Source organism: Oryzias latipes, chromosome 24 (genome assembly GCF_053564925.1).
Source record: "Oryzias latipes strain Hd-rR chromosome 24, Olatipes_Hd-rR_3.1".
Classification (NCBI taxonomy): Eukaryota; Metazoa; Chordata; class Actinopteri; order Beloniformes; family Adrianichthyidae; genus Oryzias; species Oryzias latipes.
Genome location: NC_136260.1, coordinates 8,768,676 through 8,793,078, shown reverse-complemented (window position 1 = coordinate 8,793,078; position 24,403 = coordinate 8,768,676). Strand labels below are relative to the sequence as shown.

The 24,403-nt window shown below is 37.2% G+C and overlaps 1 protein-coding gene across 14 annotated transcripts; it reads right to left on the bottom strand.

The window, feature by feature from the left end:
• Nucleotides 1–762: 762 nt before the first annotated feature.
• cfap61 (cilia and flagella associated protein 61) lies at nucleotides 763–24,395 on the bottom strand. Of its 14 annotated transcripts, none has more exons than XM_078942849.1 (25): nucleotides 24,255–24,395; nucleotides 23,503–23,660; nucleotides 23,138–23,288; nucleotides 22,964–23,040; nucleotides 22,803–22,870; nucleotides 22,594–22,714; nucleotides 20,154–20,259; nucleotides 19,385–19,570; nucleotides 19,163–19,254; nucleotides 18,465–18,504; nucleotides 17,669–17,817; nucleotides 17,407–17,524; nucleotides 16,429–16,506; nucleotides 16,006–16,212; nucleotides 15,131–15,259; nucleotides 13,006–13,133; nucleotides 9,342–9,434; nucleotides 8,669–8,831; nucleotides 8,360–8,534; nucleotides 6,393–6,685; nucleotides 5,155–5,482; nucleotides 4,325–4,404; nucleotides 3,151–3,356; nucleotides 1,460–1,547; nucleotides 763–1,160 (listed from the first exon to the last, which is right to left on the bottom strand). In XM_078942849.1, exons 2-25 carry the CDS (start codon nucleotides 23,658–23,660, stop codon nucleotides 999–1,001), a joined length of 3,396 nt encoding a protein of 1,131 aa, XP_078798975.1. In that variant the 5' UTR covers nucleotides 24,255–24,395; the 3' UTR covers nucleotides 763–998. The 14 variants fall into 14 exon arrangements, 9 of the variants coding, with proteins under 9 accessions (XP_078798975.1, XP_023808579.1, XP_023808581.1 ...); XM_023952811.2 differs by lacking the exon at nucleotides 24,255–24,395 and adding an exon at nucleotides 23,805–23,898; XM_023952813.2 differs by lacking the exon at nucleotides 24,255–24,395 and adding an exon at nucleotides 23,805–23,898 and having other exon boundaries at nucleotides 17,681–17,817.
• Between the last annotated feature and the right edge of the window lie 8 nt (nucleotides 24,396–24,403).

Below are 24,403 nucleotides of genomic sequence, written 5' to 3'. Positions count from 1 at the left end.
AAAGTTTCACCAAAGCCACGATAAAGTAGATAAATTTGAGCGAAACCTATGCAGGGACCTGTAAAATAATACGTACAGGTTTCTGCTGACATTCATCTCTTAATATTTCTTCACATCATGCCCTTTCTTTCAGTGCGTGACTTTATATTTGGACACCAGCAGCGCGCCTGTCCTGTCATCCTCTGAGCTATTATATCAGTGTGGACATATGCTGTTGTATTTGTGTGTGTGTGTTTTCTCCATAGTCTTCAGCTTAGCCTCATTATCATACAGCTGTAGTGTGACACCCTCCTCCTCCTCCTCCCCCGCCTCAGGAAAACCACAGATCAACTTCCATCTGCGGTGTGGTTGCACGCTGCTGCACAGGAGTGCTCAGATATACCATCAAACTGGGCTTGTGGACAAAATGCTGCTGGTGGACAGGAAATTCAATTCAGTCTGAATTGAATGAAAAGATACTGAATTTCTTCAAAATGCAGTCCATGCTGATGCAAACTTAGCCTGAATAAATTAGTGAGAAATGGTCAGAAAAGTTAGCCAAGTAATACAAAGTACTAATCAATGCAGTCGATCAACTATCATATTAATTTACATTGTAAATTGTGTTTTTTTTGTTTAATTTTTATTTTTTTCTCTATTCCTCTTTTGAATCGCTGGCTCTATTAGTGGCCACTTAAGATCTGTTTATAAGGAAAAAACTTTTCCTCTTGATATAATCTGACAGTAGAATTTATTGATCTGCATCACAGATCACACTGAATCTTGACATGAATGAAGAGTCTTTTATTTATTTTTCGAATGTTTTTAACAAGCACACAGCAAAACAGAGTTTTACTTCAAATAGCTTCAAAAGAACTGGTTTGTGATGAACAGAATGAAAGTTATGTGTGCTTGAGATTAGACAAACATTTTACAAAGAGAATTTTTCTATTTTGTTGACTGAAACAATATTTTTACCACAAGACCAAACTTATTCTACTCCATCCAGCACAGAACTTTCAAGGCTGTTCCGGCTCAGAGAACATCGGGAGCAGGTCTTTGTTGTTGGCCAGAAATCTCTGAGTGACGTTCCTCACAGTGGCTCGGCCCTCAGCATCAAGAAAACTGCCAGGGGGGCTGCTGTCTGAGTCTTCCTCAGTCACTCTCTGACTCCCGGTGTCCTGCAAACACCCACACAAGTTAAGAAGAAAAAATGGATTACTGGTAGATCTGTGAACTTTCTCCAATGTAGAAATCAGTGGGTAACAGAAATAAAGTTTAATCAAGTTAAAACTTGAACCATAACTGATGAAAAAAGGAAATGTTAATTGCAATTCTAGATGAATCAAAGAAAAATTGAAAGTAAGAAAAAATGGCAGATTAATAAAAAAAGACAAAAACAGGAAAGCATAGTGAAAAAGTCAAAACCTTTGAACTGCGCTCTTATTTTTTTTTAGATAAAATATAAAAACAAACAAACCTTCAGTCTGACTTTCTCCCAAAGCTCTTTTTCTAAATCAGAGTATCTGTCATGGAAAATGGGCATACACCATCTCTGTCTGAAGAAACTGCACAAAGAAAATATATAGATTTTTCTTTTACATCCTACAAAAGTCAGAGTTTAAAAGATCAAACTATCACTAAATGCCCCCAAAATGTTTTTGTCATAAACAGCAGGGAATATCAAATAAAAACACTGTCATTAAGAGCCTGTTTTCAGCTATCATCTTACATTTGGTGCCAGTTTATGGTAATAGGCGATGACACAAATGCAAATAAGTTTAATAAAACTGTCTAAAACCTCATTATTTCTTGAAACAGGAACGTATATTTATCTCTTTCCACATAAAGGTATAAAACAAATCAACAGGACTGAAGTGTTTTTGTCATTTGTGCAATTCATCAACGATAGGCTGCTCTTATTGGTTACCTTGTTTCTCTTTTTCTCTTTTACCGTAGTTTTGTTTTCACAGCTAAACACATGCAGGAGAAGTATAAAATTTTGTTAAAAAAAGTGAACTTTCAAAAGATTAAAGCTGCACTAATTGCTTTGGCGGAATGACCCCAAGCCGCCACACAGTCAATCAATTATTATAACAGCTCCTGATGCTCCATCAGCTTTCACAATGACTTTATGAGTCAGCTGAGTGAGCAATGTGATGAGAGATCGGCGTCCGCAGCTTGGAGGCTGCGGCTTTGTCTTGTCCTGCACTGGCCATGAAGACAGATTGGGGAGCTGCATAAAGAGATTAGGAGGCAGAGGACAATAGGCAGCCATGTCTGTGGGTCATTTGTGTTAAAAAATCGGAAGCAGGTCACCCGCTGTTTGACAAACATACACACAATGCAAAGTCACACCGGCAACACACAGAAAGGACAAATGACAGTGACGAGTCAAACCCCTCCCTCCTGCTAACGTCATAACTACTATTTCACAGCAGTAAGGCCTTAGTCTGTTATGTTTTACTTCTGAAACAACAGGAGACACTTCTTTTTCAGGCCTGACTGGGTTTTACCAACTCTTGGAACATAACAGCAAGAACAGACACCATGAAGAACTTTTATAATCACATGACTTTGGTCAAATAAATCTAGTACTTAACAATAAAAAACAACAAAAAACGTGTAACTTTTTTTTTTTTTTTTTACAACAAACTGAAACTGAACAAAGGGCAAAATATTCCTTTAGGTCACACTCAGTTTTTTCAATTACTGAGGCTAATTAAATGTGGTAAAATATTTTCTTATCAAATTTAGGATCCACAAAGTTTTTCTTTGACTTTGAAGGGCTGGTATCATTTTTGATGACTTAGCTTTGATGGATTGGAAAAGAAAAGTGCTGGTGAGAGTTAATGTACAGTGAATTTTAGTCTGATTATGTTACTATAAGCGGTTTTTGTTTTGTTTTTTTGCTTTAGCTTTTTGACAGCTATTCATCCTAAGAAACCATGCACGCCATCTGCTGCTCCTGTGAGGTATCAAATCGGTAAATCACAGAAGTTTCATCCAGGACTTGCAGTTCATCAGACCCGAATGTGGATGAATCAGAATATCACTTCAGAAAAACAAATCTGACATTTCTCAATACAGTTAGTCACATTAGGTGCTTTTTAAAAAAAATTGTGAAAAATATACATCATAAAAGCTTAACATCTGCAATCTGTATCACACCTGTACAGGTCCTGGAGCAAGCCTTGTCTGTAGCGCCTCAACATTTGGCCAAGGAGCTTCTCATGCTTCCCATACAAAGTGAGATAATTAGAGATGGGGAGGGGCTCCAGGGACAAACAAATGATCGTCTCCACCAAACCATTGCAATCAAGCTCTATGCAGAAGTAGTTGCCTGTCTTCACGCCTCCTGTCACAATCTGAGTGGTCTGTAAGGGATCATTGAAAAAGAACAAAACATGTACTTAAAATAGCATCATAGCCAATAACAAAAACGGAACAAAAGTCGTTTTTGTGAATAAATGTAATTATCTTCAAGATTTTGTCCAGAAGCTAGCATAAAAACAATAAAAGAGTCTATATGTATACATTCTTTAGACATTTCCTATGTCTACCCTCTTCATTAAACTGTCCTTCTTTTCCAAAGTGCTAAGAAGTCAAACCAAACATTTTTCAAATGCCACAATGTAGAATGTTGGAATGTAGAATAGGAGTAGAGTAAAATTAAAAGACCCACTCCAGTGAAAATTGTGTTTTTGGTGTTTTTAACATGTTCTTGTAGCATTTTGCTCATGGTGGAGGACAGATTTAAAGAAGTTTCAGATTAAAACTGTTTCTGAGTAGTTCTATTTTTCATTTCACAATGGATCAGGGACAGATAAAAACCTGCCGTTTGTTCAAGCAATTATTTGTGACGCAGCAACTGAAATAGGAGAGCCACAAACTTCCTGCTCCGCTCCATTCTGATGCATCCACGTGCAGACAAATAGATCTATGTACGTCTTTGTTTTCCTCGTCTGAACTGAAATCTGGAACAAAACTGTACGGGTGGACAGTTCCAATTTTGCTCATCCTTTTTGGTAATGTTAGGTTGGGGGTGTGAGGGGCTGGAAGCAAGCAGGACAGATAGTAAACAAAAGGATTATGGGATGTCAGTGGAGGGTTTCCTCCTCACCAACAGTCCTGCCGACAACCCAGACTTGATTTTTTTTAACAAACTCCTGCTGCGCTGCAGAAAATAGGTCTTAAAAAAATACATACGTTTTTTAATTTTGGCAAAGAATTGCATAATCATAATTAAAAGACCAATAGGAAATCTTTTACAATAGATAAAAATATGGTTACATTGGGACTGTAAGCAAAAAAATAATCAACACTAAAAACAGTTGGAACGTACAGGTGTAAAAGGACGTCTCGCGGTTGTAGGAGAGGGTTTGGTCACATGGAGGAAGTTGAATCCTCCAGGAAGTTTGCCGGCTGATGAGGGATAGCAGTGACATAGAAAAAGATTTCATATTTTTAGATCATACTTTCATCAAGTATATATTATAAATACATAATATAAGAATAGTATACTAAAAAGGTTATTAAGCTAGATTCATTTCCCCTAAAATCTCATACGTTTTTATTTCTCTTTTCTTTTTTTTCAATAAAGCAAAAAGAGTTTTAAAAAACAAAAGAGGTTTATTTTGTTGTGTAAGAAAATATGGTTCAGCAACCCCGCTAAAACAAGTACTGGCATCCTACACTGAGTGGGTCTGTGAAAGAAGCCTGAATAGCATGCATGTCATTGTCAGAATCCACCCACACAGGCATGCTGAGGCTATGAACTTGGTTAACAGACAAAAAATAAAAAGCACCATCAGAACATTCAAACGCTCCTGAAAAGTTCACGTGAGCTTCATTTCTGTGAGAAGGCCGAAGCAGAGTGGCTGTTGTGTTCATGTAACCTGTGGAGTGGCCTTGGTCGCTCGTGAATGCTCAGCAGTACAACACAGCATTGTTGCGTCCTACTGTGGTTGGAGCGTGTGGCATAATAACACTGGATATGAGTGAGTGGGTGAGAAATTGAAAAATGTTTCATAAAATCATGAAAAGAATAGAAATCCTTTACAGGGACACAGCGATTGGTTTAAATAAAGACACAGCTGAAGAATTCTGAATATGCCACTTCAAGAGTGAGAATATTTTTTGAAGATGAGCATCAGTAGACGTTTGAAGTCTGACCTTGAATTTTGGCTTGTTTGTAGATTGGTATGAGACGACCTTCTACAGGGGATTCTTCTTCCAGATTCTCCACAATTGCATCCAGCTTGGACAGTAATGTCTCTGCCAGATCCTGACCCACTTCCTTGGAGTTAAAATTTGCATGTGACCATTCATCTGAGTGGTACCAGTGGGAGAACCTGGTGAGAGGTCCAGCTCCATAAATGGAAGAGTCGGTGGTGAGAAAAGTTGCTCTTATTACTAGTCTGTCATCGGAGAGTAGAAGGGATTTTTGGATGCTCTCCAGAACATCACAGTCAATTTCTTTACCAGAAAGATTGAGAAACACCTGTAAAGAGTTAAAAAACTTAATTTACATCATTTTACCTAAAATCTGAAGTCAACCAAAGATAAAACAGATTCATTTTTTTAAGTTTCATTTTATTCTACCATTACATTAAATTTGTTTTTAAATAATTGCCTTTCTCCAGTGGTAACAAGAAACTAATTCAAAAGGACTTTACAAAGGAATTGTAAATTGGAAAGTGAAGACTGCAACCTCAGTGATGAGGATGCTGCACTGTCAAAATGCAAACATCTAGTTTAAGACATCTTTGTCGCTGCTTTGCCTACATGATAACTCATGGATAATGAAAAAAAAAATAGTTTGAGATAGTTAAAGCTTTAAATCAGTTTACTCTAAAGGTTGATGGACTAAGTCATTGGTACAGAATGAAGACATTACTTATCCCATCACATTTAAGATCTAAGGAACTTCTAACAGTTTACACGTTCTCCCTGTGCATGAGTGGGTTTTCTCCGGAGACTCCAGCTTCCTTCCACACTCCAAAAACATGCTTCGGAGGTTAATTTCTGATTCTAAATTATCTCTATGTGTGACTGAGTGTGTATGGGTGTGAGTGTGTGGCAGGCTGGCAACCCAACAGTAGCCAGGTTAGGCTTGGCTTGGTCAGGTTTGGCAGCCCTGTGACCCCAAAACGGATACAGTGGGTTAAGAAAATTGATGGATGGAACCTCTAACACTTAGGCAATGAATATGGGAAGAGTACCAAAATAATTTTGCTCTAAACAAAAGGAGTAAAAATGAACATTTATACACAAACAAACAAATGATTACAGCTTTTTATTGCCCCGCAGACGCATTGGCAGCAACCCACCTTGGTTTGCTCATGACATTTTTACCTAAAACCTATTTGTTTGTAAATAAGCGACAAAAATCATTTGAATGTTTGACTTACTCCACACTGAAGATGGAGAGGTTCAGAGTCCTTTGTAAAAGTCACTGATGTGAGACGATCAGGGTGTTCATCACTGTTCATCTGAGCCAGCACAAAGTCGCGGTGGACATGCACGTTTGCAACCTTCAAGGCTGCTGCTACAGCGTTTTCTACCACTGAATTTGGGAAGGTACAGACGGCAGGCTCAGGAGGAGGGAGGACTAGATGAATACGAGCTCCTGGAATACCAAGACTTAGCAGCGTCTCCACAGAAATGTAGACATCTATGTTGTCTCCGTATATGATTGCATTGTCTGAAATAACAAATGCATAGACAGAAACAAACAAACAAAAAAAGGCGATTGTAAGCGTGTTAGTTTTCAGTTGTCTTCAAAATTAAAAATAAAATAAAATCAGAATATGAGTTCACTAAATAGTCATTTCACGCTAGTGGATCTGCAGGCAGTTTTGTGTTAAATCAACCACTGTTCCATAATTAAAAAGGGTTTAAAAATAAGAATTTCTGGAATTGTCTTTTTCTACCTAATAAAGTTTTAAATGAATAGTTAGTCATGAAAATTCTCAAAAGACCAGCATAAAGGAGTTTTGGTGCAACAAACATGGATTTCATTCCTGGTCTCTGTCCAAGGTGCTAATAAACCTCAGACTAAACTAAAGGTAAGCACACAAAATTCCTGCTTGACAACAACAAAGTTAATAATTTTGATCTGTCTTAGCCGCCACTGTACACAGACATGTCAGAAAAAACAATCTAAGGGTTGACAAAATCCAGAAAATTCTCCAAAAATGTAAAACTAATACTTAAACAGAAAAGGAGACAACATAACATTTTGTTTCGTGTGACCTCTCTTTTATCTTTGTTTTTGTGCAAATGATCTAAAATCATAATAATTTAGTAGCTTTACTTATAATTCACATGCAGCAGGTGAATCTAAGTGAATAATGAGGCTTATTAAATGCTTTACTACACTCTAAATTTAGAAAATAAGTACTAGCAGGTAGAATTAGTGTTGTTTATTTTTTCAGTTTTACCATTAGTCGATTTTGGGTCTCAAAATTTCATAGTAGAAAACTCCCAGACTGTAGGCCTCATTCTTATTCCTCAAATTTTAAAATTATAGTGCAAGACAATGTCTGCAACTGCAAGTTTCTCCCTTGTTGATCAAGCTTCTAATTTGGGTTTAAAAGTTAAACACTCTTTTCAGTTTCAACTTTTTTTTAGAAGTCTCTTTTCATTATTTCTACAGTTTAACATAGTTGAGGCAAAAATCCAAGCCAGACTTTTGGATAAGGGGGGATTGCAACATTTAAAGTGCTCGCTTCAGTTGGAAAAACTAGATAAAGAACTTTTTTGAAGTTTTTGTTTAAAAAACAAAAAAAAGCTAAAAGGATTTGACTGAATTGAGATGAACTGGACTGACTAATAGCTGTTTATAGAGAACCTCTGTGGAGAACCAGCATGACAAAAATGAATGGGATCAAATTACACAACTGCATTTGAACTCATCCAAAGGTAAAATTTACAAGCACATTCCATTTCTGTTTCTGTTATTGTTCAAATATGGAAATGAACACTTTATCTGCAAGTGTCTGCTGTTCCCATTTGCATGTATTAATGGTTTTCTGTGATAATTGGGATGAACTAATTAGTATGTATAAAAGCCACTCTCCAGATCACTGCACAATTCCTTCAGAGAGTAAATTAATTTCACTTAATGACCCTGAATATGTCTCTGTACTGAAAAGCCTGGCTCTCAGAAAGCGATATGATAATGAAAAATGGATGGAGGAGGCCGACCTGATTCACAGAGATGAAAGATTTCTCTGCAGCTAATTTGCTGCTAATTATACTTGGGCACTTCAGTGTCTGGCTAAGTAATGACATAGTACTACAGATTAATTTCCAGTGCAGTGTGTGTTATAGTGCAGGTGTGCATTTGTGCGAATGGGGGAGGTTTTCCACTTACCTTTCTGATCAAGGAAGTTGGCACACAGCCAGTGGCGAGCAGCCATGCAGTCGTGAACATTGTTGAGTGTGAAGAGGTTGGATGGGACGACTCCTGGGTTGGTCTGTTCAGTCGGTTGTGGTTGCAGCTGGTCATTGCTGGGATTGCTAACGTTCTCAACAGTGACATTGGGTACCTATAGATTCGTTTCAAACATATAAATGTAATGATACAGATTTTTTCTTCCAGACTTAGAAAGGATTTATCGTGGCTTTCTGAATTTCCACTCTGAAAGATTCAGACTGGAAAATAAACGTCTCATGTTCTTACACTGTACTGCAGTCCTGTGCAAAGAATCAGGTAGTTGTAAGGCACCTTCCCAACACCAGACACCAAGACGTACTTGGATTTCCTGTTAATGCTCACCATCTTCCCCTTCACCACATTTATGTTGGAATGAATCAAAGCCAAGTCTTTGCTGTTGTATGCATGACTGCATGAAACAAAAAAGGGAAAAGAGAGCAAATGTAAACTTCCTTAAAATGAAAATTTCTGTTGTTTTTAGTTTTGAAACATTTTGTTGCATTTGAATCGGATTTTTCTATTTAATCTAAGGTTGTGTGAGATTTCCCCTAGTACCCCCTAACCATTAAAAAACTATATAGTGCTAAAATATCCTGTGCCCTAAATCTTAACAGCAATTTGCTCATTACATTACACGGTGTCACAGATTTTTAAAAATCAAATACTTATGAACATTTTACAAAGACTTGTTTTTGTAGAGGCTTTGGGAAATTTCACTAGATTTTGGCATTAAAGATTCATAAAGCTGCGTAAAATGGCAATACAGTGCACTAAGTAGTGAGTAGTAAAGGAATTCGGACACAACCTCGATTTCAAAATCTGAACGCATCATTGACATAATGACTGACGCATAGTCTGAGGTTAAAAAAGATAAAACAGAATTGCCCGTGTTCATGTCTCTCAACACTGTAACAGTCACCTTGTGGATAAAAATCCCATGTCGTTGTGGTCACAGTCACCAGGGAAACCATGTGTTGAAACTAGGGCCAGGTTGTTGAACTTCAGTTTAGGACTAAAAGAGACAAACAATGAATAAAATGTGTATTTTTTTGCGCATAATACAGCTCACGGCACCCAGAGGGAGTTTTTCCTCCTGCCATGCTCTGTAGGCCACACTCTCAAGCACATTATGTACAAGGATTCAGCTGCCCCAGAGGCACTTGAACATTTTTACTTGAAATACTTGAAGCTAAAAAAAATATCAGCACTTTTAAGAGGGAATAGGAACCTTTGAAGATCCATTATTTGATGACAAATTTAGTTTTTGAATGCCAAAAGAGCAGACGTCAGTGCTTAAAACACGTTCTCTAAGGTCTGTGTGGGTGCTGCTCATTGTTTTTATATTCAATAGATTTATGCTTGAATGGGATTAAATGTACCATAAGGTTTTTCAACAAAGGTTCTGCTTTGAGAATGTGGTTAATTGCTGGTTAACCACGCTAATCAGCAAAAATTTCTTAATTTCGGTCAAAATCCGATCCTTCTCAACATGTGCATACATCAGCTTCAAACTATATATAGATGCCAAATATTAGACATACTCAGATGTATCTTTTGTGCGATTTTTTCCTAACTTTTGTCATGAAACCTAAAATATTCCCAGATATTTAAAATGTTTAATAAATTTGCAATTTAGGAGAAAAAAAATCGAATGCATTCCTCTTCCCTTTTTGTGCTTAGACTGTCAACAACATCAATCATCTGTTGTGATGCAAATGACCCCTTTTGTCGTGTTTTGTGGTACATTACGCTGCTGATAAGAGCAGCTCCAGCTCCCGGGCAGCACAGCACATACCTCGCAGGGGTGTTGTGTTATCTGACAGACTACCTGATCACCTTCTGCTCCGTTCTTATCTCAGCTTCCTGCAAAATTACCGCCCAGCGGCACACAGCTACAACACCAGACACCAAAATGCTGTTAAATAGATTGCATGTATTAAAGGCTGTTGCTTAATGTCACTTAGCATTGGACATTTAGCCACTTTGTGTTGGAAAGTTTCTTTACAAATGATTTCATAAGATTTTTTTGCATATATGCATATTAGGAAAATAAAAGAAGATAATGATAATTGTCTGATTATTTTAGAGTCACAATTTAATTACAAAATTGTCATGTTTAGTGGTGAAAAGTGACACTAAATTCCTTTTACTGGTGTCAAAAAACACACATTTTCACTCTAAATCAGCTATAATTTAATACATTTCTTAATGAAAAAGCTGCTGCTTTAAGAGACTGAAACGTTGCTTTACAGTAGTTACTGTTTAGTCATTTTTAGTCCAGTATCCTTGCAATCTACTGATGATGTTTAAACCAGTGTAAAATATAATCAAGCCGTACAATACATATATCGCAAAAGACGGCGAAAAAATTGCAATAAATGGTTACCTACCTTAACTGTGCTAAAACAATCTTATGGCAGCTCAAAGTATTTAACTAATCAAATAAATCCCTTTTATGCATTTGACTAATACGATGGAGCCCTTTCATGTTAAATGCTCGCCGCCAATGTATGCGAGGGTCATTTGGAGTATAAGTTATGTTGACTCTTATTTAAATTATGCTGTTGCAATGAAATGGAAATAATGTTTTGGTTGTTTAGCTATTTGTTTATTTATCACAACTTATATCGTCATTGCAAAATTGATGATTAATTTTGCAAATTCGTCATATCGTGCAGCCCTATACAAACACTAATTTTGATACAACATTAAGCATCTACTGAAACTGCACACTGGTGTTGATGATGCTCAACAGTTTTCTGAAGGTCCGATTTCATGTTCTGATATTTGTAGCTGCATACAGTGGATTGAATTGCTTTTATTTGATTTATTAAATCAGGTTTAGACTTTATGTTCAGACACTTCTCTGACACTGTGTAGTCTTTGAAAATGCTACAGGTCCCTTTTTCGAGTCAGTTTAATATTTGAGATTAGTTTACACACCCCCATTCAAAATGTTTCATTCCTTTTCTCGCTAGATAGGATAACATGTTGAAATTCTAATGTTTCCCTATGACAGCATTTGTATCACTTTTTATTTGTCACTTGAACATGCAAATACCAACAATGCTAACAATGAGGGTGTTACTGCAGTCAAAGTCAACTCTGGATGGTTTTAAGCTGCAGCACTGAAGCATTAAGACTCATTATTGGAGTCTGGATGGGTCTGAATCAGCAGCATTGGATTTGTTCCGTTATCAGGCGGTGACAGACGGCAATGGTGACCCTGCAGCCTGACCACAGTGTGCAGAGGAGCGATCCACAGCAGTGTTCTTTATCTTCCTAACCCCGACCCAGCCAAAGATGAACTTAATGAGAGAATGGAGGGGGGAGTGCTGCTGGGGTAGAATAAGACTCCAGAAACAAATCAGTATTGAGATGGGGTGGGTTGAAGTAAGGGGGGCTGGACATTTGGACAGGCCTGATAAGGGAGCCCCAGCAGCTGACGTGTATGTCACCCTCTGAATGTCTTTCTGCCTCACCATTAGTTCAGCGGACACTAACTGCCTCATTAGTCAACTCATTAGTAACAGCAAACACAGATCGCTGCAGCAGATCCCTGAAGAGGGGGGGGGACTGTGGAGTGGCTAATTAAAGGGGGCCAGGCGCTGGCCCAGCTGAATGCCAGGCCTCACACAGCTGTGTGCAGCACCAACACCATGCCAGTCTAACCAGTTCTGATAGATGTGACTTGCATGGAACAACAGCCACGGTTGCCTGGCAGCCGTCACCAAACCCTAAACCTGCAGCCCTGCACTTCACAGTATTTTCTTGGAAAAGAATCTTTCAAATTTAGGACAGAGAAAAGCACAATGGAAGTCCAACCTGGAGTCAAGTGTCACCTCTAGAGGTTGAACGAAACCGTAGAGTGAATACATGTATGCATGGTCAATCTGTTACCCAGCCCTGTGCAAGACGCATTCATTTTTGCAAAATCACATTTATTAGAGTCAAAATAAAAAAAATAAAAAAAGATTCCCTTTGTTCAGCATTCAAGCTACTTGGACTCAGGCTTCCAGCGCTTTATGTTTTGTTTAATTGAAAGCTTTTATGTGTAGGTTTTATCAAAGCAACTGCAACTGAAAGAAAATAATACTTTTTTGGACATTTAGGATCAAATGGAAGAGTTGTGCTAGTTTGTGTTGTAACAATTTTCTTTGTCATGGACCAGCACACAAAGAGCAGAATCAATGTACCAGTACACTACAAGACTTTGTGGATTCTTCAACTACCGAGATGGACAAAAACAAAACAACTTTGCAGCATAAAAATTCACAAAATGTGGAAGAAGGGAAGAAGTTTATAATTTGTGCTGCTTGCAGCCTGACTGACTTCTGGGTTCAAGATAAGATTCACGGCAGACCGCATCTTTTATTATACATAGAGTGGGACGCTAATGCTAAAGCGGGATCTACAGATGGCAAAATGTTTATGTTAGAGGCTCTATCAGTACACGGGTAAACGGAAGAGCACAGAAGTGAGAATTTTTTTCACAAAGATCCATATTTATAAAAGGAATGATTGACACCAGGTGCTGAACTTTATAGAAAGAGATTCAACTTCTGATTGAGAGACTTACTCACCGCAAGCAAAGTGTCTCAAGGAAAGATAAACCTGTGTCCGATGCCCCCACCACTACAATCCTGGTGTTGATGTTACGTCTTGGCTGCACTAGAAACTTTCTGCGGATCAGACTGAGAGCAAACGGTGCCTGGGAGAAATGGAGAGAAAGACAGCAGTCAGCATCCTATCTAATGGATAGACCATAAATTTGAACTGAAATTTGTTTATAAAGTTCTATATAGTTTTATAGAGTATAGTATAGAACTACATAGAATAGAATAGCTTCTACAGTATTTCTAGAGGTAATGAACCTGCGGCCCACTTTCTGTTAAATCTTAAAGGAAATTCAGTGTTTGGTCTACTTTTACATGCTCTTCATAGGCTTGGAAACTAAGTCAAATAATTAAATTGATGCAGAAACACAGGAGTCAGTGTGCAACCCATCGTTCAAGCAACACATTTCTACAGTAATTACAAGCGCATTCCGAAAGGATTGGTCGAAAACAGCATTCTAATTTTCTAATTATGTTTGGTCCCCTCCCTGTGATCTTAGACAGCTAACGTCTCCTGCATTTTCTATAATTGGGCTGATTGGCCCCACAATGCACTTTGTTGGATGAAAAGAGCACGGAGAGGGGGAAAAAGAGGAAACCCGAGGGTGGAATTAACCTTTGTGTGATATTCAAATCATTTCAATGATTGCCTGTGTGCTCGACATCTGAACCTGATGCAGGAGCTGTTGTGGCTCAGTGTTTGACAAAAGTAATGCAAATAAAGGTGTTTATAGTTTATAAGTGTCAGAATAAGGTGATGTTAAAATATTGCTTCAACAAAGGTTGCTGAAAACAAACCATAAAAACATATTAAGGAAACTAAACATTTAAAGGTGTCTGTAACCTGTAACCTGAATTTAATTTTGTCACAATTAAGACAAAAATGGAGTTTAAGAGTATCTAAGAAGTCAAAGAGGAGCACTTCCTAGTAATTGCGTATGGAAACAGTAAAGTGCATGTCTGATAAATTTTTTTTAAATTCATTTGTATTTGGAATTGCATTTGAGCTAGAAATGCCTACATGCACCCGTTTGAATACTGCAGGAATCAGGCAGATGGAGCAATCAGGAGGACAAAGCCTCATGTCTCATCTGCATGAGCAGTGAAGCAGGTGCAGCACCTCTTATCACACTGAAGGTGCCTCAACTTTCCTACACACAATGAACGCAGCGCAATGTAACACAAGCCTATATTGACAGAGAGGGAACAGGTGTTTTAAATTTGATTAATCATCCTGAGACTGACATCAGCAGTGAGACGAGGAGGGGGCGGAGTCAAAGCTCTTATCTGTACAGCAGCATATAAACTATATCAATAGTATCATAATAGAATTGAATTATTGATGAAACGAGATATACACTTTAGTTTACACTATTAAATAATACATCTAATAACCACTGATCTACCTTGTGTCATTTTTTTTAGTATAGAACATGATAGAACATTTCTATCTCTTTTTTCAAACAGAAAACTACTCATTTAATTAATCTTTTTTTAATGTATCCTAAATATCACGTTTGTCGGTTTGAAATGATCAGGCATCTTATGTTGAAATGAAATAGTTTTATTTTAGGTGCGTGAAATGTATAACTGTCAAGAAAAAGATCGAATCGACTGTTATTTGCAAGAAAGCACTTTTTTTTGTTTTTATGTTCTGTTTTGGGAAAATTACAGCAAAAATGTGGCATTTTTTTTAAATATGGGAAAACCTTTTCCAAAAATTTGTTTCAAAAGCTCATTATTTCCTTTAAAATGTAGATTATCAGAGAAACAACTAAAGGAACATGTCGTCAGTTTGGACTTATGATAAAACATGCATGGTTTGACTTACCTTTTTAGTCTTGTTTAGACTTTGTATACATTTTAAAATAAAAGTGTAATTTTTTTAATATTTCCTCGAAGTTGTATTGCTCTAAATACTATTAAAACAGAAGCATTGCTGTTGCACTACTTTATTTACTAGTTGATTTGGGTTTTCTTTTAGAAACAGCCCCCTCTGCTGGTCATAAAAACAGGTGCAGTTTTTTTCTTGTCAGCTAATCAACATTCTCTGGCAGACTGTTCCCTATCAGCCAGCTGCTGCTGTGCCCACCTGCTCCTCTGTTAGTCGTATAGATGGGGCATCGTTGCCAAGCTCCTCCAGTGGGTAGATGATCTGCTTCCGCGGGCTAATAGGGACGGCATAGTTCAGGACAAAATCCAACGGATCCACACAGGAATCCTGAGAGCAAAAGAGGACAAGGTGTCAGAGAGCTGGAAAAAAAACAAAGCCTTCCAGAGCTTAACATCAGCAGTTTGGATAATTTAGGAGCCGGGTTATTAGCAAAAACACTGTAAAACATTTTTGACAATGTTTCTTTTCAATCAAAAAGTTCTGTTTCATTATTGCAAACATTTTATCCCTCTTTAAAAATGTTTTTAAAGGAAACTGGAAGAGGAAGGAAATTTGGTTTCAAAGTGGAGATGCAATAGTAGTAAGGGCAGCATGCTGCAAAAATAACAACTTGGAGAAATAAAATATTGTCTGATCAGACTAATCTAGTGCAACAAAAAATAAGAAAACAACTTCAACAGCTTTTTTTATTTTGGTCCTTGTGAAATGAAACGGGATGTTACTATGCAGTAAACTTCAATAAGCAGCCAAGTGATTCAGGCCGGGTTAAGTATTAGTAAGTGTTCAAAGGCTCAAAGTTTGCCTAGAAACAAGGATACATTCAATTCAGAATTTAGGAACAGTCTATAGGTGGCAAGGAAGCATATCCAGTGAGGTCTCTTAGCTGTAGGTCAGAGAGGATTTGTAGTGATCAAAAATATAATACACTTCCTGTGCAAAGAAGTGATCTAGTAATACTTAAAAAATGGAACTTCCAGGTCTTTCTATGTGACAGTATTTTATTGTAATTGTAAAGATTGTTACAATTTAATTTTAATGAGTGATGGTCTGAGAGGTCCTCAGTCTGCACTCACCTGGTGGCTGCAGTGACGGGGGTACGTTCTGTAGTACAGGCAGGATTTGTGAGCCAGCCGCAGCACCTCTTTGAAGAAGTGCTTGCTCAAGAGTCCGAGGAAAGGTTTGAGGACAAAGTGGCGAATGTGCACGTGCTCCTCAGAGCGATACTGGCTGAATTGGATGTAGTTGTCTATGTTGTAGTGTGCACGGAGGTAGTCAACATCCTGAAAATAAAAGATGTACATCAATTTTGCATCACCAACAAATGTTTGTCACATGAATACATGTCTTTGTAGATTTTTTTATGTCCATTGCACATGCCATGCTTTTATTTTAATCCAACAAAAATTGTTGATTACTAAAAGTATGTTTTTTATATTCAAATAAATGTTAAGGAGATAAAGGAAAACACTTTACTGGTGCTTTACTGGAGACTCTACCTGCTCATCTTTGACTATAAGTATCCCAACAATCTGACTGTCCATCTGAGCAACATAGGCCTGCAGCATCACAGAAACCTGAAAAAACAGGTAAATATGCACAATGACTGTACTGGACTACAAGTGCATTAGAAGGACTACAAGAATCCAGGAGCTTTCATCTACATGTTGAGGGGTATGTCCTAGTTTTAGAAGCAAATATCAGTTTCGGAGTTGCAGCAGTGACAGCTGGGGTGTGAGTCAGAGTGGAACATTTGTTTAACTAAATTCTTGCCAATCTGTTCTCTGGCATACGTGCCTTTTCTCATTATTACAGGACAGTCATTGCAACGGGTGGACGAACTGTTCCAGCGTCACTTGATAGTCCAAAGCATTAAAAACCCGTATAATAAAGTTCTGAGAAAAACATTTTTGTTTTAGTTCAGATGAAAAAAGAAGGTAAAACACTTTGCTATTAAATTGCTCATAGGGTTTCTTGTGTTTAAAGTAATTAATTTAAACAAGGATTAGTTGAAAAAAAAAGTTACGCCGTGTTTTCAGTAAGAGATGCTTAAAAATCCATTTATACATTTTCTGTAGCTGCTTATTCCTGTTCCTGTTCTGCCTGTTGGGCGGGGATACACAGTTCGCCAGTCCATTGAAGGGACACACAGAGACAGACACACTCACACTCACATTCACACCAATTTAGAATAACCAGTCAACCTATTGAACATGTTTTTTGACTGTAAGAAGCCGGATAGCACAGAGAAAACCCATGCACGAATGAGGAGAATGGGAAAATTCCACACAGAAAGGACCTTGTTTGGATTTATATTAGGAACTTCCTGCTGTGAGGCGATACTACTAACCACTACACTACTTGACAGCATCTTCTCAAAAAAAAAAAAACATACCACCAGTTTATTTAAACTAAGGACAGAGTAGTTTAAGCAGAAATGTCATTTCAAATGATTGTTTTAGTGTTTGTGAACTGACTGGGTCATTGTAGAAGGAATCCAAGTCCTGCAGGAGGGACTTGTTACAGTTGAGATCCTTTACCAGATCAGAAACAGCAGCCCGGTCAGAATCCACAGCTTTTCTCACCCCCACCCTCCTGAAACAGATCATCATGAGGAAAAAAAAAATGGATAAATCACACACACACACAAAAGCAACAACACAGTGTAAAGCCAATTGAAAATCAGTTTATCAGTAACATGATTATCAATGCTGCTTATTTTGTTTTATTTTTCGATACATGTCAACAAACCCAAGACCAGAACGGTGGAAGATGTATAGTGCACAGGGTGATAGATTGGTTGGTTCTGTTGGGACCCGTAAGAAGTTCTGCAAGAACCCAAACTCAGCGCAGGATAGGTCAAAGGTGAAGATGCAGTAGTCAAGATCCTGATAGAAAAAGAAAAACTAAATTAAACAAAACTTAAGGAGCAGAAACTTTTCTTAAAGAAAAGGGTAAAGAAGGAAATTAAATATTTGTTCTGAAGACCTTAGGAGGTAAAGACTTTTCAACAGAGAACGCAATAATATTTATATTTGATAAATTAAATTTCTCCTGTCTTTAGATCAATTTTTATAAACCGCAGTTCTTCCATTCATTAATTTCGGAAGCTTTTTATTTGCAAACTGAAACCATCAAATCAGTTTCCATGTTTAACCAAATAAAATGTCAAGTATAATTTAAAAAAAATCAGTTACATAGAAACTGAAAAAAAAATGCTAAAAGATTCAATTAGAGACCAATAAAACACAAAAAACCCTTTGTGACTGAGATGACAGATGTGCCATACACTAAAATCTAAAAATACAAAGATTCAAAAAAATGTAAACCAATTTTTTTGGCTTTAAGAAAAAAATGTTCTTGTAACATTGTTTTTATTTAAGGAAAAATATGTATTTTAAATTCCACTACATCCAATTTAAATCTGCCATAAATCAAATTTATATACTATATTTTTGCTTGCAGTCAAAATGAGCTTATTTCCCATCATCCATCTGTCAGGGCTTTTAACATTACAATAAGAGATAATACTCACAGGGAAAAGCTGGAACATGTATTGGATACAGTCCACTGACCTGTAAGAGAAGACAATGACAAGCAGGTTTGACTGAGACTATGCGTCTCTGCCAAACTGATAATCAGTGTGTGGGGGGGGAAAGTGGCCACGGCTTTCGGCCCAACTTGTCGCCTTCAACTCTCTGTCACTTCAAGAAGGGCTCTCATTAATATTGTGCTTATACTCTGCAGGAAGCGCCTCAGCTCCATATTCAGCAGCAGCTGGGAGGTGAGGCGCTGCTGAGAGGAGCTCAGCAGGAGCCAACAAACAACCACTCTGCCAGCTTTAACACAACATACGACTGACGCTGCTCTGGAAGGCTGCCACCCCGACTGCCAAGCCAACACCTCAAGAAGTCACAACAGAGGGGAACAAATTCTAATTGAAAACAGAAGAACTTCAAGAAGCAAATATCTGTGAATGAGAATTAGAAAACTTTTTTTTTTTTTGGCTACTAACAGCTTTCTACACTATAAAACTAAAAAAAATATGATAAATGTTGTGGCAACGTTTATCTTAAAGGGGGATAATTTAAAAAGCCACACAAAATGTGTAGTTAGTCAATAAAAGGACATAAAAATAAAACAATTGTGACTGGGTTTACATTTCACACTAAAAAGGAAAATACAGAACTTCCACTAAACTCCTGTTGATTCTTAAATTTCAAAAGGTCTCACCTCAGATTGAACCTCTTCTTGGTAAGAAAGAACCTTATACAAAAAGCGTTGTACTTCTTAGATGGCGCTTCAGTCATCTGTGTCTCTCTCTGCTGAAGAGAACACGTCATTTCCATAGTTTGCATATAAATACCATTGTTTTCTTTAACTCTAAATGCATATCAAATTAAAAGCATGAGCTTGTGTCTCAGTTGTATCTGACGGGTTTCTGGAAAACATTACCTCCTCTAACGTGGAACTTGGTTCTTGTTCTTCTCCACTCAGGTAAGCAGCTGCCGCCTCAGCCTGCTTCTCTTGTATTTTGTAAAAACCCTTGAACTGCCTCAGATCAAAATGATCAAGTATCTCTAGATTATATATGTCGATGACATCACTGACTTTGATGAAGCCAACAACAGCTTTATCAGCCTGTGGAGGAAAACCCTGTTGTTATAATCAAACCAAGCCTTTACCCAAGGATATTTACAATTGTCCAATCTCTTCTTTCTATAATTTGATTACAGAGCCTTGCTTAAGATGAATTAAAACAAAAAATGAAAAGCTGAAATTTTAAGATTATTTCCTGTATTTTGTATGGTTTAGGACTCCAAACAAGCAAACCCACAGAGATCATCTTGGATTGTCTGTTCTTTAAGTGCTAAACGTAATCAGACAAAAAAAAAAACAAATGCCGCAGATGTCTGAACACAATATGTTCAGTGAGAGCATGTCTTGGCCAAGTATCAGCTTGTATATGCCATATGCTGCCATAATGTCATGTCAGCGTGCATCACAGGGGGGAAGGGAGAGGAGCTGGTTGCTCAGATCCCAAGGGAAAAGACCCCTGAAGGAGTTCCAAAAAATCTGTCAAAGGATCCTTGAAAAGCTGCTTTTAGCATTTTTTTGGGCAAATTATTGACTAGAAAAAAATGATAACACACTGCTAGGAGGCATGCACTTCAGGTTTTCTGTGTTCAACATTTCAATGAAAAGAAACCAAAGTGAACCGAACCTCAACAGTAATAGCGTGACAGTGCTCGCTCTCTAACTCAATGGAATCAGATGATGAAGCAGTCTCCCCATCAATTATGTCCATTACTTCGTTAAGATCTGAAGCCCTGCAATGTAGAGAAACAGGAAAATCTTTGTTTATTTTAGTTTAAACACACCACCGCCCACAACACCTGCAATTCAGCAATGAACGTCATTGCCCTTTATTTAATGTGGGTCTAAAACAAAACTTTATTTTTGAGAATAAAAGAAACACTGACAGATATACTACATCTGTAAGGGACCCATGCTTTAAAAACAAACTCTGGTGCCAAACAGTTGATCTCTGGAGTTTGAGCCAATGTATTGATCTTGAAATGCTTTGGTGTAGCCAAAAAAAAAGCACTTTGCTCTTAATCATCAAAAATAAAATCAAAGTTTTTAAGAACCTTTTGGTTTTGTCAGTAGAAACATAGCAAACCTAAACCATTGAGGGGAAAAAAATCCTTAATGCTAAAACATAACATAGTAATTCATACATGTAAAAAAGAACAATGTTTGGGCTTGGGCTGTGACTTGGGTTACATTTTATAGAGATACAGCAAATTAAAATAATGTGTTGCTTTTTTATTTTGCTGGTAATATCAGCAGGATGTTTTTATTTATATACTCCAAAGATGCTGTCACATACAAAACCCTTCTTTGGATTTTTGGATCACTTTACAAACTGTCATTTATTTATTTATTTATTTTAGAGACAGAATCTAAACTAAATTTTCAAAATGAGATAAGTGTGATTATCAAATAAAATTAAAGGATAAGATGATGATTTTTCTGGATTTTGGTAATTGTGCTATCCTGTGGGTTCTAGATGTCCGGACGTTACAGTTTTTCTCAGTCGCTTTGGTACAATTCTCAGATCAGAATTGAAGTTTGCAAATTTATGTGTGCATTTCTCAAAAGATTTTGTACAAACAGCAAAACACTATGGATTTCTTGCAAAAGCCTGTAACTTGCTCAAAATCTTTAGTTCATCTCTCCAAACTAAGTTTTTATGTCATTGAACATGTCAGTGCCATCAGAATGTCAAGTCCTTGTGTCATTGTCTAAGACAAGACAGTCAAATTACTTAGTCATGTTGTCAATATAACTGTGTACTTTAGAGGGAAGTTCTGATGTAAACTATGGCGAAAGTTTTGATGACAATTATTGTAAGTTACACCTTTTTTGTTTGATTGCAAGAGACTGGACAAGATTCACATTTACACTTTTATTGTTCATTTTGTAATTTGTTGACAGACCATGTCATACCAACATAGAAAAAACCCACTGCAAACAGTAACAGAAAGGGGAAAAAAGATAGGACAATATTCTATACAACAGTACAGACAGGAATTGGTGTGGTCCTCCTACACCTCTTGTCGTTCCTGTATGTTAGGCCACAAATTCACATCCACATCACAGCGAATATCCTCTCTTGCAATGCAGCGTGGAAAAAATCTTTTAGAGTGTCTTATCCAGCCTCTGCAGGCGTCTGCTGTGATGTCATAACACGCTGCATCCATGTCAGCCAGGAGGGTCATTTGTGTATGTGTATGTGGCTGGCGATCATGAACTTTCTATCTCCATGCTGAAAAAAAGTCCTCAATAGGGTTAAGGAATGGAAGTAGGGTGAAATGAACTCCATCCGCATCCTGTTGTGGGCTGCAAACCATTGCCTGATGATGTTGGAGTGATGAAAACTCACATTGTCCCAAACTATCACATTCGTTGGCAGGTGATACAGACGTCACCTGAGAGCAATTTACCAATTCAGGACAGATTTAGACAAAAATATATAATGGAGATGTATAGAAATATGTTTGTCACATTATGACAACTTGGTCAACCATTTTGCAGTTAATGACTTATACGATGAACTAAGGACTAGGTGTTTTGAGGAGTAAGACTATTGCACAGTGAATTATATAATATATTTTGATCAACATGACATAAACAATTTATAATGTAGCAAAGAGCAGAGAATTATACTTAATTATTTGCATGGATGTACCAAAGCAATTGCAACTTGTTCAAAGAAGTGAGAAACTGCTTATATGATGTGCACAAGTGACATCATGATGTGAAGATTGAACAAATAGTTTTGGGAATTTCATTCTGATCTGAGAATTGTATTAAAGCGACTGAGAAAAACTGTAATGTGTCTTGAAAAGGCAGGGTTTTACGCATCTTCAAGGTAAAGATGTTTTTAGAGATTGCACACCACCTAGTGGCCAAAAAGATCATTTCACATTTTATGTCATAAAATATGGAGTTAACATTTCCTACCATGGTAAAAGTTAGATTATTTTGCTCACATGTCTAATAACCCTTTAAATCATTCCTTTCTTGTTGCTGATCCAAGTGGCAAAGCTGGTTACTGACCACCCACTTATGAATAGAAAACCTTTTTCCACACTGACCTGAATGGACGCATGTGAACTTGTGGATAGATCTTTTCTCTGCAGCAAAAACACGCCAGGCACTGCAGAGCAGAGTCAGTCCGGCTCTGAAATGGGTCGAATATCACCTGGAGTGCTGGTTCTGCAAACCCAAAGTCACAAAGCTGAGTTTATAAAAATGCATTCATATAAGCAAAACAGTTCATGTGGTCACTGAAGCATTTGATTACCTAGCTCAGCAACATTTGGGCTAACCAGACAAATGTATTCAACTTCAGGGACTACGTGGAAGGCAGTTCTGTAAAAAGAGGTGTTTTAAAATCTAGAAAAAAAAAAAAATACAAGAACAAATTCTCAGTTGATATATTTAAATGTTACTTTTAACCAATACCTCATTATCGTATGTACTGTAGTGGTGGCAAAATCTTCTCGTGCCACAAAAAGGTGAAGGAACAGTGTATTCAAAGACTGCAAAAATTAAACATATTTAAGACAGAACCGCAACATAATTAGTCTTTTTTAAAACATTTATGTTTAAAGAGATGATTAAATAAGTGACGCAAACTGTGCATTGTGGGGAGCTGAAGTGTTTGTGCAGAAACTGTTCCCACTGGGCCTGATCCACCAAGTCTCCAATGGGATGATCGACGAAGACAGCATGGGCCACAATGTCCTGGTTTTCATTGACCACTGTCAGGGCGAAGCTGGCTTTGTCTCTACAAGGAAGATCCCAAAAGACAAAAAAAAGCAAAATTATTTTATAAAAATAAATAACTTAAGTTAATAATTTATCATCAAAAGCAAATACATGTTTACTCTTTCTTTCAAATTACCATGGTCTTTAAACACTGACTGTATGGGATTAAATGTCAAAGACACCATAGGCTACAAGTCTGTAGATTTTTTGTTTTTAAAATACAATTGACCTACTCAAGTTGAACAACGTTGACTCTTCCAAAAATTGGACTTGTGGAGGTTGTTAGGCTCTCAATCCACTCAATGTCTGCTGATCCACCTCCTACAACGATAGTTTGACGGCTTGCGTCCTCAGCTAGACAGTTTAAAGTTTCAGATTTCATGATGATCATCTAGTGAGAGCAGGAGAAAACCGGGAAAAAAAGTCGCGATATAAGCAAAAAACGAGTAAAAATAGCTTCTTCTTTTTTTTCTTCTACAAGGTTTACTAACTCCTTGTTTTAGATAAAGCAATCCACATACTAGCTGCAACTTACTGTTCAATAACTGTGGAATGACAGAGTAGCTCCGAAAGTTTTTTTTTTTTTTTTTTTTTTCAAGGGCAGTTGTCACAGCAACTGACGCCGCGCGGGTAGAACCATTTGTAGCCCAATGCATTGTGGGTTATCAAAGGACAATAAACAAACAAACAAACGAAAACAAATAAATAAATAAAGTTATTTGTCAAGGGAAAAAATAACTTGGCTTTTTTTCCTATTTAACATAAAACGTTTTTGCAAAATTACCTATTTGCAGACACTTGGTCAGATATTCAAGATATCAGCAAATTAAGATTCTAAACAGTGGTTACAAAAAAAAAAATATTTATTTATTTATTATAATTATTGAGTGGTAAAAACATCATCACTCTGTTGTAAATGTCAAAATAATAAAAAAATGGTCTAAGTGCAATTCACAAAAGAGCTAAAAAGCAACATTTTTCTTACTCAGAATCAGATGATAAAAGCAAACGCATCTGTATAAAGTTACTCAGAATATTTCTCTTTAAACATTAATAAGAATGCATTCTATGTCGTGATCTTCTCTGCGTTGTACACTCCAGTCCACGTGGTGCCGACAGCGGGCGTGAACTTCT

Coding starts and splice junctions, on each gene's coding strand:
- cfap61 (XM_078942849.1), bottom strand. CDS start 23,660: ATGATCATCATGAAATCTGAAACTTTAAACTGTCTAGCTGAGGACGCA. Junction 17,818..18,464: donor ACATGTTCCAGCTTTTCCCT/GTGAGTATTATC, acceptor TTTTTCTATCAG/GATCTTGACTACTGCATCTT. Junction 6,686..8,359: donor CAACTTCCTTGATCAGAAAG/GTAAGTGGAAAA, acceptor TTGTTATTTCAG/ACAATGCAATCATATACGGA.